Source organism: Heloderma suspectum, chromosome 4 (assembly GCF_057233095.1).
Source record: "Heloderma suspectum isolate Gila_16-S chromosome 4, 16-S_ref, whole genome shotgun sequence".
Classification (NCBI taxonomy): domain Eukaryota; kingdom Metazoa; phylum Chordata; class Lepidosauria; order Squamata; family Helodermatidae; genus Heloderma; species Heloderma suspectum.
In genome coordinates this window covers 175212659-175226548 of record NC_139461.1, presented here as the reverse complement: position 1 = coordinate 175226548, position 13890 = coordinate 175212659, and the positions used below count along the sequence as shown (strand labels likewise).

General features: G+C 40.5%; 2 protein-coding genes across 9 annotated transcripts in view; one reads left to right on the top strand and one right to left on the bottom strand.

Moving 5' to 3' along the window:
- TRMT1L (tRNA methyltransferase 1L) overlaps nt 1-9198 on the top strand; it is a 32294-nt gene extending 23096 nt beyond the window's left edge. For both annotated transcript variants that reach the window (XM_084851385.1, XM_084851384.1), the window contains exons 12-16: nt 3324-3402; nt 6179-6345; nt 8003-8062; nt 8367-8493; nt 8578-9198. In XM_084851385.1, coding sequence (XP_084707511.1) covers nt 3324-3402; nt 6179-6345; nt 8003-8062; nt 8367-8493; nt 8578-8803 — 659 coding nt within the window. In that variant the 3' untranslated portion in view covers nt 8804-9198. The remainder of the gene's footprint in view (nt 1-3323; nt 3403-6178; nt 6346-8002; nt 8063-8366; nt 8494-8577) is intronic.
- Nucleotides 1-13890, bottom strand: part of RNF2 (ring finger protein 2) — a 50733-nt gene that overhangs the window by 20693 nt on the left and 16150 nt on the right. For 3 of the 7 annotated variants that reach the window (XM_084851388.1, XM_084851392.1, XM_084851389.1), the window contains one exon: nt 12541-12961. The exons of 1 other annotated variant lie outside the window; for it this stretch is intronic. In XM_084851388.1, the coding sequence (XP_084707514.1) occupies nt 12617-12961 (345 nt within the window). In that variant the 3' untranslated portion in view covers nt 12541-12616. Of the gene's footprint in view, nt 1-9825; nt 9886-11583; nt 12252-12540; nt 12962-13890 lie in introns of those variants that run through there. 3 more of the 7 variants (XM_084851390.1, XM_084851391.1, XM_084851394.1) reach the window with 2 other exon arrangements.

The window sequence follows — 13890 nt, the reverse complement described above, 5'->3', positions numbered from 1 at the left end:
CCAGTGAATGTTGGCGATTTGATCTCTAGTTCCTCTGCCTCTTCGAAACCCAGCTTGTACTTCCAGTAGTTCTCCGTTCACATACTGCTGAAGCCTAGCTTGTAGGATTTTGAGCATAACCTTGCTGGCATGTGAAATGAGCACAATTGTACGGTAGTTTGAACACTCTTTGGCATTGCCCTTCTTTGGAATTGGAATGTAAACTGACCTTTTCCAGTCTTGTGGCCACTGTTGAGTGTTCCAAATTTGTTGGCATATTGAGTGCAGCACTTTAACAGCATCATCTTTTAGGATCTTAAATAGCTCAGCTGGAATACTGTCATCTCCGCTAGCTTTGTTGTTACCAATGCTTCCTAAGGCCCGCTTGACTTCACTCTCTAGGATGTCCGGCTCAAGTTCAGTGACCTTGAGGGAACGATCCCTCATGATATCATGGCTATCAGGGACATTCAGATCTTTCCTGTATAGTTCTTCTGTGTATTATTTCCACCTCTTCTTAATCTCATCTGCTTCTGTTAGGTCCCTGCCTTCTTTGTCCTTTATCATGCCCGTCTTTGCACAAAACGTTCCCTTGATATCTCTGATTTTCCTGAAGAGATCTCTAGTCTTTCGCATTCTGTTGTTTTCTTCCATTTCTTTGCATTGTTCATTTAAGAAGGCCTTCTTGTCTCTCCTTGCTATTTTCTGGAAATCTGCATTCTGTTGGGTATATCTTCCCCTTTCTCCCTTGCTTTTCACTTCCCTTCTTTCAACAGCGACTTGTAAAGCCTCCTCAGACAGCCACTTTGCTTTCTTGCATTTCTTTTTCTTGGGGATGGATTGAGTTGCTGCCTCTTGAACAATGTTACGGACTTCCGTCCATAGTTCCTCAGGCACTCTATCAGGTCTAATCCCTGAAATCTATTCCTCACCTCCACTGTATATTCATAAGGGATATGATTTAGGTCATACCTGAACGGTTTAGTGGTTTTCCCGACGTTCTTCAATTTAAGCTGAAATTTTGCGATAAGAAGCTCATGATCTGAGCCACAGTCAGCTCCAGGTCTTGTTTTTGCTGACTGTATAGAGCTTCTCCATCTTTGGCTGCAAAGGACATAATCAATCTGATTTCGATATTGACCATCTGGTGATGTCCATGTGTAGAGTCGCCTCTTGTGCTGTTGGAAAAGAGTGTTTGCTATGATCAGCGTGTTCTCTTGGCAAAACTCTATTAGCCTTTGTCCTGCTTCATTTTGTACACCAAGGCCATGTTTGCCTGCTATCCCGGTGATTTCTTGACTTCCTACTTTAGCATTCCAATCCCCTATGATGAAGAGGACATCTTGTTTTGGTGTTAGTTCTAGAAGGTGTTGTAGCTCTTCATAGAACCGATCAACCTCAGCTTCTTCGGCATCAGTGGTTGGGGCACAGACTTGAATTACTGTGATGTTGAATGGTTTGCCTTGGATTCATACTGAGATCATTCTATTGTTTTTGAGATTGTACCCCAGTACTGTTTTTTCACCCTTTTGTTGACTATGAGTCCTACTCCATTCCTTCTAAGGGATTCTTGCCCACAGTAGTAGATATGATGGTCACCTGAATTAAATTCGCCCATGCTTGTCCATTTTAGTTCGCTGATTCCCAAGATGTCGATGTTCAATCTTGCCGTCTCATGTTTGACCACCTCCAGCTTACCTTGATTCATTGATCTGACATTCCAGGTTCCTAAACAATATTGTTCTTTACAGCATCGGACTTTCTTTTCACCACCAGACACATCCACAGCTGAGTGTCCTTTTGGCTTTGGCCCAGCCACTTCACTCTTTCTGGCGCTACTTGGAAATTCCCTCTGCTCTTCCCCAGTAGTATATTGGACATCTTCCGACCTGAGGGGCTCATCTTCCAGCGTCATATCTTTTAGCCTTGTGAAACGTTCCATGGGGTTTTCTTGGCAAGAATACTGGAGTGGGTTGCCATTTCCTTCTCCAGTGATAGTTATGATAGTCCAGCATAAATCTTTTCTTTATTTAAAAGATTTATACCTTATCTTTCCTCATGCAGCCGAAGGCAGCTAACAATAAAAACCATTAAAATAGAATAAAACCAACAAACTAATGAGACAGCACATAAAAATAATTAAAAATTAGCAGCAATAAGAATATTAAAGAGATCCCCGAGAGCCATTCAATCTACAAGTATGGACTGCAGTCCTATATGCACTTAAGCCCCATTGAACTCAGTGGGACGTCTGAGTAGATGTAGAGGATTGCACTGAAAGCATTAACAAGGGCATGTGGTACAGTCAAGCCTTTAAAGAAAGCCAGTGTGGTGGTCAGAATGCTGGACTAGGAGTCAGGAGATCTGGGTTCTAGTCCCCACTCAGCCATGGAGCTCACTGGGTGACTTTGGGTCAGTCACTGATTCTCAGCCTATCCTATCTCACAGGGTTGTTGTGAGGATAAAATGGAGAGGAGGAGGATCATGTAAGCCACCTTGGGTTCCTTGGAGGAAAAATAATTATTAATGTTATTTAATTATTTCAATTAAACAATATTTAATGTATTAATTATTATTAATAATAATAAAGCCTTTCTGAAAAGGTCTTAACACTTCCACTTGTGGTGGAATGCCAACAAGGATGGGGCACAATGGACCTTCCTAGGCAGGGTATTTCAAAGTCAGAGTGTGTAAGAGGGAAAGCACTCTTCATTCCAGCCACATGTGGGTTTGGATCTGACAGGAGGGCTTCTGTGGATGATCTTAATCCACAGGCAGTTTCATCTGAGAGAATTTTATCGTTACAGCCACCCTGTGGGGTTTGCTAGGTTAGGCTAAGAAATAGTGATTGGTTCAAGATCATCTGGTAAGCTTTGTGGCTCAGTGGAGATTCAACCCTAGGTCTCCTGGTCCAAGCCCAACATTATCTGCTACAGCATACTCACTCTTTGGGTAAAAATTGACTTCCTGACCTCCTGATTAAATGTCTGTGAGATATAACAGAGAAAATAAGCCCAGCAAATAGTTTTCTCCTCCACACTGAATGTGCGTGCTCTCTCTCATATACATATATATATATATATATATATATATACACACACACACACACACACACACACACCCCAGATTCTGAAACAGCACCTTCAAGGCACAGTGTTCTGATTCATTCTGCACCTAATCACAGGAACAAATTTCTTATGGCACTGTTATCCCTAGCTTTATCTTTTTAATTAACACACCCTATTAAGCTTCAGGTTTCCAATATTTTCAGATTTTTTAAATATATACACAGTAGTCTCAGGTATTTGTTTGGAAAATAAATGCTCATACTGCTTTTCCAACAGAGAACCCTTATCGGCAACTCCCATGTGACTGCTACAGCCGTATGACAGGCAAGACAGCAATTGAACTTGGTCCTCTGTGGTATGTATATTTCTTCAGTGAACTGCTTTCTGGCAGCCCATTTTCTATGTTGGCTCCAGGTTGGAATGAAGACATTTTCCAGATCTGTAAGATACATATGGCTGTAAAAGCAATGACATCACATGGTATCTTGCCAGCTTCATACCTGGGAGAATCATATTGCTCTTTCTTCACTTTAGGGGAGGCTCACTGTGACAGACATTAGAAATGGGGCTAGGAAGCTAACAGAAGATCTGTTTCCTATGCCCTTTTGCAGCTAAGGCTGCAATCCTGTACGCATTTACCTGGCAGTAAGCCCATTGAGCCCAATAGTTATTTGTTCTGAATAGTCTCATAGACTCATAGTAGGGTTGGAAGGGGCCTACAAGACCATCGAGTCAAGCCGAAGTATATGCAACTGAAAATCACATAATTTTCCTGTTTCCCTCTGCTTCCACTCCCCCACCCCTATCACTATATTTCCCCTATGATGAATTTTAGATTGTATGCTCCATTCTGCAGTTAAACGGATTGTACTGTCCAAGGGTAGAAATAGTTATTTGGCACAGAAATGCAATATTTTATTTTTTAAGTGTTTTAGCCCTTAATGCTAGTCTATTGTTGTGTGAGGTCAAGACAACCTCAGCAAGAAGCTAGGATTGTGGATGGAATGGCCTCCCAGCTGTTCACCAAAATACATAACTGGTAGCCTTTGGAAAAGGCTGAGAGAACAGAGGGCAGTACCTAAAACAAGAGATTTTAAAAAGACAAATCTAACAATGGTACTGGAAAAATAATACAAAACTTTAATAAAATAGTTATTTTATTATGGCAGATGTTACACAGTGCTTATGAGGAAACATCAAGACACTTTGGGCAATTTACCATTTTATTAAAGTTCCCTCATATTTTTCAATACCACTTTGAGACTTGCCTCCTTTTTTGCTTCTTAGAAAAGGCTTCGCAACCTACTTAAGGAGGGTATTTGGGAAGCTGAAGGTCAGATTACCTGTATATTTACTGCCTGCTGCTTTTGGATACAGAAATGTCTGTGCATTTACTTTGTTGAGGATGAGCTGAGACATTTTTTAAATAAAAACATTGGAAAAGTGTAACTTCCACCTGGTTGAAATCCCTTGGCCTAGAGAAGATGCTGAACAGACTTTCCAATAGTAATTGGAAAGGAATTCACTATCCTGTACAACTCTTTGTCCAATTAGCCCTCCCAGCCTAATGGGGTTAGTGCTTGAAATATTTGTATTATTTAACAAACCTGAACTATTTACTCTTATGTATTCTTCAACAATTATGGGGTTAGTTATCTATCCTGTGATGTTTCATTTCTCCCGCCCCCTTTTCCATTTAGAAGAAATGGACATTTACCTTAGAAAGCTATTAGGGATCTAATTTACCCCTATTAAAATGAACAGGAAAACAAAACTACCAAAATACCTAGAATTGGGGTTCATTTCAAAATAAGGTAAGGAAAATAACTTAGCAGTATGCCTGTATTATAATTTGATTTTTTGTGTGTGGTTGTATCACTTCAAAGAGCACTAGACCCTTTTCCTGGTTTTGTAAACAAAAACCAAAAATCTGTACATTCCTATGTTTTTTAAAGCACTGCAGGCATCCCCAGCAGTAAATTTTACCCTCATGGTTATTTCTGTTCCAAGCTGATGCTGTCTTACCACAGGGGGTGTATAATACAGATTTGCAATGCTAATTTCATATTTGTAATATTCTTAGAGGGTGAGAGAACAAATTGGGCTACTGGGGTATAGCCACCCCTGTCATTACTATGAGCTTAGTATTTCACTTAGTCACTTCTGTTATGAAGCCAGTATTTCTCCTCCAGGGCTTTACTTAAATTAGTCATTGGGCTAACCCTTGCATCCAATAGACCCAAATAGCTTTTGCATTAGACTACGCTTTTGGAATGTGGTATCAATAAAATCTATTTTTTTATGCTCTGCTGGAGTCATTTTGTAATCAGTCATTGACTTTATTTCCAACAAGGACTCTAAAGTCCCCAGTAGCAGATTGATATTGTCAGGGGAAAGTGTGGGAGAGGTAGAAACAAAATAAGCAATATATGCAGACTTGCGTGATTGATGTGAGTTAAAGATGTCAGCTTCCCTGGCTACAGCATTTGAATTTTTTTTTTTTTAATCATACAAATGTTGTGTATCCCTATAGAAATTGCATGGCTATCATGCAGCTTTCCTAAGCAGGTCTCATTCCTCTTATCTGAGATTTGATGAGGGAAACTGCAGGCTGATGCACAGAGACATCTTGTTTAGCAGGTGAAGATCCCTTGTGAACAAGAAATTGAAACCATGAGTACATAGGCTCTTGGTTTATGTGTCAGTGCTACCATAATGCAAAGCCATGGTTAACACTTCAAAATTAAAGGAGGAAAGAAACTCAGCCAGAGGGGGAAGGAGCAGACATTCCTGATGCAAGCTTCTGGTTTGCAAACCATGACTTGCAGTAAGCTAGTGTTAGATATGTACCAGTTGTATGTGCACTGTGTGACTTTTACACAAGAATGAAAAGAACTAATGTGTTAGTTCTATGTCACCATTAAGCACCATGGTGAACTTGGCAAGTTCCCCCTTTGTATTTCTTAAAAAGTAATTACTTAATTACTTCTGAACAGGCTGATCCTTCCAAACAGACTCTTTAAATCTCCTCAAAACATAGGTAACTCCCATTGGCAGATTCTTATTTCTCAAAACAAGTTCAAGTTTTAAAGTAAAATTTCTCTAGATAGTGCAGCTCTGTTATCTTCCAGGTCAGGATCCCTCTTCAACACTGGATTTCTCAGAAGAATGTTGTTTGAAGCAGTTCAGTATGGTTTAGAAGACATCCAGACACTTCTGAAAACACTAATCTGTGAAGCAGAGTGCACAACACTCAAGCAGTTTTCAATCCATGGCCCTAGCAGCCACAACAAACAAGGTGAGAAGGCACCATGACAAGTTTTAGAAAACCCTGTTAGTTAATAGGAAGCAATTCCAAGAAGTAATGGCAATAGATTCAGTATGTAAACCCAAAAACGGATTACTGTTCAACTCACTAACCTACATATAGTATTACAGAACTTATGATCTTCAAATATTGGAGTGGTTCTTCACATCTTTAATCTTGTCAGGATGGCTTTAAGTATGGAAAAACAACAGCCCCAGTCTCTTAAAGTAGTAAAAGATTTCCTGTCCACTAATCCTTTATTCTGCCTAATACCTGACCTTCACCTTGAGTAAGAGAAGCAATTGTCAGTTTTTATAGCTTCTATTGAAAGGTACTATGGGTATAAAGTGTCGTTATTGTACAGTAAGGCTAGTCTGCAAACTGCTTAATATACTAGAGAACTATTGCCCTATATGCTTTTCTGACAGCTTCATGTTTTTAAACACAGTTTGGGGCACATGGCAGAAAGAACTTGCCACTTCAGAATTCATGACTGTCTCACTTTGTAAGCTTATTTTCCACCATGCATTGCTATAGAACTCCATAAACATGTAGACATGGTTATGTCATGGGATAAATCTTAGACAAAGAGTGGACTTGCCCTCATTAGCCTCTTCAGTCAAAGACTTCAGAATTAGAGATTTCCTGTGTATGTGCAATAATTATCTCTCCCATAAAGATAGATTCCTGGTGGATTCTGGAATAGCAACAGCGCCCCTAACTACAACATACAATATTGACAAACTATCAGCAAAACAGACACTACCTCATACTGTCAGACTGCTTGGTGGATGACAAGTGCATTAACGCGTATGATAGATAACCAGACAAGTCAACGTCAGCGAAGTATGTGTGTAGGCCACCAGAAAGCATATGTAGGGATGGGCGGGTTCCCTATCTTCCAGTCCGTGGGGAATCCTCCAGCAGCGGGGGAGGCGATCCATTCCTCCCCCCAGAATCCTCTTCGGCTGGCTCCACTCCACTGCGATTCTGCAGAGCCGCCAGCCAGCTCCAAAGCGCCAGTGATACGGCCCCCATGCCATATTGCTGGCTGAAGGGGACTTGACTGATGTCCAGAACGCCATTTGCGGCCGTGAAGGCCTTAGTTTAAGCTAAATGCAGCCATTTGCAGCTGCATTTACCTTAAACTAAGGGCTTTACGGCCACAAATGGTGTCCTGGATGCCATGTGCATCCGCAGTCAGTCACCTTCAGCCAGCAATACGGCATGGCAGCCGTATCGCTGGCAATCCGAAGCTGGAGGGTCCGGCTGAAGAGGATTCCGCGGGGAGGCGGGGGTAAGTGTTCCGTTCTGCCACCAACTCCGGGGGGGCAGATTCTAAAGAATTCTAAAGAATCTAAAGGATTCTAAAGAATCCGGCCTCATTGGAGTCCGTAGCGGAATTCTCCGCCATCCCTAATCATATGTCTCCCAATGCTCAACGTTTCTGTATGCGCCATTCCACTCAAATGAGAGCTTCAGTGGCATTGTGAGCTACAATAGTCATGCAACTGCACTCCTTAGCCATATTGTTATAAAGTATCGTTCCATTTACTTAGATTTTTCTTTTAACATAACTACTGTTTTAAAGATAAACTTAAATTTTCTATAATGACCAAAATGTAATTCTGATTTCCTTGTATTTTAGAAGAGTGTGGTGTGTTTATTAAGACACCAGATGCTGCAGCTGATTACTACTTTGTACATGGTAGGTAGCTGTCAATTTAGCACTGTACCCACAACCAAACAGTGATTATCCAGGAAATGTTCATTTAAAAGAGCCCGCAACAAGTTTTAGAAAGTAAATTAATTTGTGGAATGAAGATTTTCCACTGTAGCATAAAGCTGGGTCACACAGTTCAGATTATCTGGATTCTTGATGCTTTGGGGGCGTTATTGGCACCCTTAAGCTTATTTTTATATAGATATATTGTTCCTTTGCTTTGTGGTGGGCCTGCTGGGTTCAAATAAACAAATCTGATCTGAACTTTAAAGCCTCTCTTCTGTCCCAGGGAAAAGAAAAATTAATGAAATTAACCAAAATGGAGCAAAGCGCCAGAAGCTGGAAAGTAACGCTGAGCATCCTGCCTTTTATTACAATGTTCACAGGCACAGCATTAAAGGAATGAACATGCCAAAGTAAGTATCCCGTTATTTTAAAACGTAACTATGAATGAATAGGGGGAAAGGCATTTAGTTTATGCTTTTAAATTTTCTCCCCAGGTTAAATAAGTTCTTGCACTATCTTTCTCAAGCTGGCTATCAAGTAAGCCGAACACATTTTGACCCCATGGGCATTCGCACCAATGCCCCCCTGGTGCAGTTTAAATCTATTCTTGTAAAGTACAGCACTCCTACATATATGGGAGGGCAGACTGAAGGCTCTTTGCAAGCTTCTGAAGATTCCCAGGCAGGAGCTGAAGGTGACTTTGCAGAAGAAAGCATATAAAGTGACACTTCTGGTAAAAGTGGGGTTATTTTATTGAAGATCTGTGTTGAGAGGTATAACTGAGCCATGTCTCTCAAAATATAGAATTTTATGTGTGACTGCTCAGTGTTTCAGGACATTTTTAGAAAAAACATTGAACGGTCACGTATGTTCCAGTTAAAATCACAGTCCAGCTGCAAGTTATTTTCATCTAATACTTACTTTTAGACTATTGAATTCTGCAACTACCCTGAGTTTCCCTACTCTTGTAATTCCTTGATCATCCTTGTTGTATAATATTGTTATCCTTGTTGTATAATATTGCTTAAGAGGATAATATAGTGAGGGAGTTGGGAGACACCAAGTGTGTTTAAGCACTGCTAGCACCTACCAATAAAGTGTTCTCTCTTTTGTTGAGGTTCAGTTTATTAGAGTTCAGCTCTGGCTAAAGATTCTCTGAAGTCTAATGTGAAGGTAACTCACCAAGCCTGGACTAGGTACTTTCGTACAAAAGTAGGTGTTTTTAACCTGGTAGCTAGATGAATACACTTCCATCAAGGTTAGTGTAAATACCCAGATGTTAATCTGGATTTCCTTCTAATTTTTATATTTAGCACTCTGGTGCCTTTCACTAATTGCTTCCTTTAACTCTTAGGTGTTTATCATATAATGGGGTTACATCTGGCACAGCATCAGTAATGTATGTTGTTTCTGAACAATCTGGGATCAACTCCTGAGACACTTCAGGTACCTTGGCAGCATTTGCCAAATATACTCCATGTAGGGCCCTGCCCTTCTAAACTTATACTACCTCCTGGGAGCCCCAGTGTTCTATTCCTCATGTGAGTATACAAAGAACCTTACACACACTTGTGTGTACATTGATTGCTGCTGTGTGAGAGAAGTTGTGGAATCTACTTACCTGACATGGCAGTAGAAACAGAAAAAACAGGATCGTTGTCCCCTTTTAAAGCCACACATGAGGAAACATAATAGATGCCGTTCCAGGCTCCCATCTTCCCAGATTACTCACTTTGGAATGATGGGGTAATGAGGGACCAGTGATCTGCACAAATCTAGTAGGGTGGATCAGCAAGGTTTCACTGCAAGAGGACATTGATCTAAATGAGATCTTGGCTAGTCAGGGAGGAGGCATCCCTCCCTGAATTTTCTCAACACACCCTTGAGGAGCCCTGGACTTTGAGGACTGCTTTGTTTCCAAAATGCTCTACTTGTGAAAAACTGGCAGCGACATGGAAGCATGTGCAACTTGTTCTCAAATCTAATCATAGTACTAAAAAGTCACAGTGGAATTTGTTGTTTGATTAAAACAGCTACTTTATGTATTTAAGTAAATATAAATACTTAGTGAATGCACTCTAACATAGAAGTAAAAATTCACATTCTCCCACACTAAGTTGGGAACAACACCCCCTCCCACTAGTAGATACACTTTTCAAAATTTTACAGACACTTTTATCTGCTTACAGGGCTAAACATTATTTTGGGTAAATCACAATTCAATTTTTTTCTTACTGCAGCTGATGTTTGCCTGTACAAAAACATTTTTCACACAAAAAGAAACCCCATTATATTTAGTGGACATGCGCTACCAAGCTATATAAATTGTACATTACACCAAAAGTACTGAACAAAACCAAACAGGCGTAGTACAACCCTCCCCCCCCCCTTCTAGTAATTGTGGAGTTTCATGGCACAAACTGCTAGCATAATTTAGGAAATGTCTCATTAAAGAACTCTTCAAAAAGGGAGTATTATACAATAATTTTATTTTCCTGTAGGCTAAAATAACTGTCAAAAGTGAAAAGCTTATGCTTCTTCCTACACTCTGTAATAGCCAGTTTCTTAAGGGAAAACATGACAGCAGAGTGCATCATACCTAGATTCTTAACCCTAATAAGGACAGGATGAGAAACATGTCTGAAAACTCTTCTCTCCCTTTTCTGCACCATTCCTCTTCCCAATACCAAATAACAGAGACCAAGCAGGCGGGGGGTGGGGGGAGCTACAATGAAATGAAGTCCTTGCTTTCCTGGCACCCTCGCTAGGTGAAGAACACAGATATGCCTAAGATGATGAACTACTGATTTACCAAAACCAGTCACACCATTGGTTGCTGTGTACTCAAATACTGCAGAGGTCTGACCCAGTTCAAATTAAAGATTGCCTAAATACATTTTATTTATTAAAATCATATGTGCCAAGTATTGTTAATATGGCCAAGAAATATTAGAATATTTTGAAGAAATTTCTCAATTAGTATTTTCTGCGCAAAGGTACGGCGGGAGTACTTGTACAGAGACAAGCACTTTTTGTGCCTTTTACTTCTACCACATTCAAGATTCTACATAGGAATCCCACCATTTTAAGAATTTCAAAACATGCAGGCCTGTAGTGATGTTGTGCCCAGAAACATTGCTTTTCTTTCATTTAATTTGTTGATCGATGCTACAGCCACTCAAGATAGCAGCAGAGATGACTATTTTTAAGATGTATCAATACTAGTACTTTCCCCATTAATGGGCCAATTCATTGGTTCTTCATAAATCATGCTTAACAAATTGTAAGCCAGCCTCAGTTATGTGTGCTCCCTTCCTTGAAGTCCCTCCCCTGGGTAAATTCCCTCTGACACTAATATTAGCCATGAATAAAGTTAACTAGGGTTTTCTTAAATATCATTTGAAGTGGGTTTTCATCTTCTTACCTGAGAATACCCCAGTTATCTTAAACATGCTGAAAGCAGGGAGAGAAAGAATTACTTGCTTTTTCCAAGACTGGCACCTATTTGGGAGCAGACACTATTACATGCAAACCATTGTTTTTTTATTTACAAAACAGAAGGACTCATTACCTGGCCAATGCATAAGAGTTCTGTTAGTGCTGCAAACATCCCCTCTGGCCCCCAGTACCAGCGGTTTCTTTAGCATCACACGCAGTCAGCTACTAGCAAACCTACTTTGAACATATGTGCTCTAATGCCGCTGTAACTGAAGAGAGTTCTTTAGGTTCCAACCATCTCTGTTGTCCCTTGTCAACACTCATCAAGGTGCTAGTATAAGTCTGCCATGAAACCTTTCCTGCTTCTAATACCATGCACATGGAACAAGAGCCACCACATCAAAAGCACATTTGAGAGCACCAATGGAATGTACAGATCATTCAGTCCTCCAGAGGAAAGAAAGTTAAATATCACACAAAATACTGTCTAATAATTAATAATGATATTCATCAAGGAATCCAAATGTCTCAGCAGTTGTGCATGATGCAGAGGATGGTGCTTTACTTATTTAAAGTAAACCAAGGCTATAAAAGTAATTACAATTCCAACTCAAAGTCTTTGTCAGGCTTATTTGTGCTCCTTTGTTGGCGCATAGTAGAGCTCCATGGGCTTATTCACTTTCCAGTACTTTTCACTGACCAGCTCAAGGGAAAAAGAGCCATTTAACACCTAAAGACAAAGTCAAAATTAGTGCAGAAGCCAGAAACAGTGTTACTGCCATTTGAAAATGAACAGAATACACGGCTAGAGAAATAACCAAACATTGACACACACCAGTTTGTAAACAGCAATAAGGAGAAGAATGTTTAGTCACAGCAGTCTATAAATAGTCTAATATAAACCAGATGTCAACTCCACTGCCAAATCCAAAGCAAGAAGCAGCTGCACACAGAGCAAGGATGCTTTACTCTATTTCCCACACAAATGTCTGCTACAAAGCTATTCTTGCTAGCAGAGCATGGAGCATACTGCTTCAGCATTAATGGATCCATTCACTTGTGGAAGACTGTTTAAAGCACTCAGGATGGGTAATGTTAAACTTGCACAGTTACACACAATTCTAATGGGACTCTAAACCTCTCCTGGCTCAGTACCAACCCAAGATAATAATCACTTCTGGTCGTATGGTAGATATATTTCCCCCAAGCTATCAACATTTTGGGCATAGCCCACATCTGTCCTGAGTCCCTTCCATACTTACTTGTTAAGGTCATGATGGAGTGACTAGGTGGCACAAGTTTATTTGATGTTGTGGTAATCAGTTGGAAAAGGATGACAGCAATTGCCATCAGAACCACAAACTCCATGTTCTGCCGAGTGTGCCTCCCCAATATATTCCAGTTTCTTGGGCTGCTGTAGCAGAAGCTTAAAATGGCATCCTTTTAAGGGAAGGGTGACTTCAGCAAGGGAAAATGAGCCAATTTTGAACTACAAATTTCTCAAGCTTATCAACCTTTCTGCCACATCGGTAAAGAGAGGGCCAAATCTAAGAAGAATATGAAGGGCCATGGATTTCAGCAGCTTAGGTCTACCATTCTGGACAGACTATGTTATACAGATACAGAGCCCCACAGGACAGTTACATGCCATCTAGTTCCTTTCAACTAGATCTGCACCTGCTGTGATTTCAATTTCCATACAAACCCTAAATGTAAGTCTAATGCCAGAAGCCTCAGATCCTACAATATGAAAACATACTGTGCATGTGAGGATAGTTCTGATAAGTTGATTACACTTGTTACCAGGAGTGAGGACTGCTTCAGACATTGTGTACCCTTAAGATGTGTTAATATGACAAATGCACACATCATACAGGTACACTTGGGAACCTAGGATTGGCTGCAGCTCCCTATTCTGCTAGATTGGCTGTTTGCAGAGAGAGAGAGAGAGAGAGAGAGAGAGAGGGAGGGAATGAATAAGGGTTTTCAGAACTTGTTGCCCCGACAATGTTGAACAAAACTGGTTGTAGGAGAAGGGGGTAGGGATAGGATGTTGTATGGAAGTAGACACTTCCCCATAGGTGGTGGAGGTAGCATCCATATCTGACTGGCTTCTAAGACTTTGGAAGGAACAAGCTGCATGTTTAAGCTTTATCCCAAGTAAGAAGAGCTAGATTTTTCTTCTTACACAAATGTAAGAGATATCAGGATTCCAGACAGAAATAGAAACTGGCCATCTAGCATAGATTTATTGCATTTCTATCATGCTGTCCCTTCATGAGGGACACTGGGGGTGGGAGTGGGGGGAGGATTACATCCCATGCCCTGATAAGATTGTGTAAAATAACCCTGTGAATAGGATAGGCTCA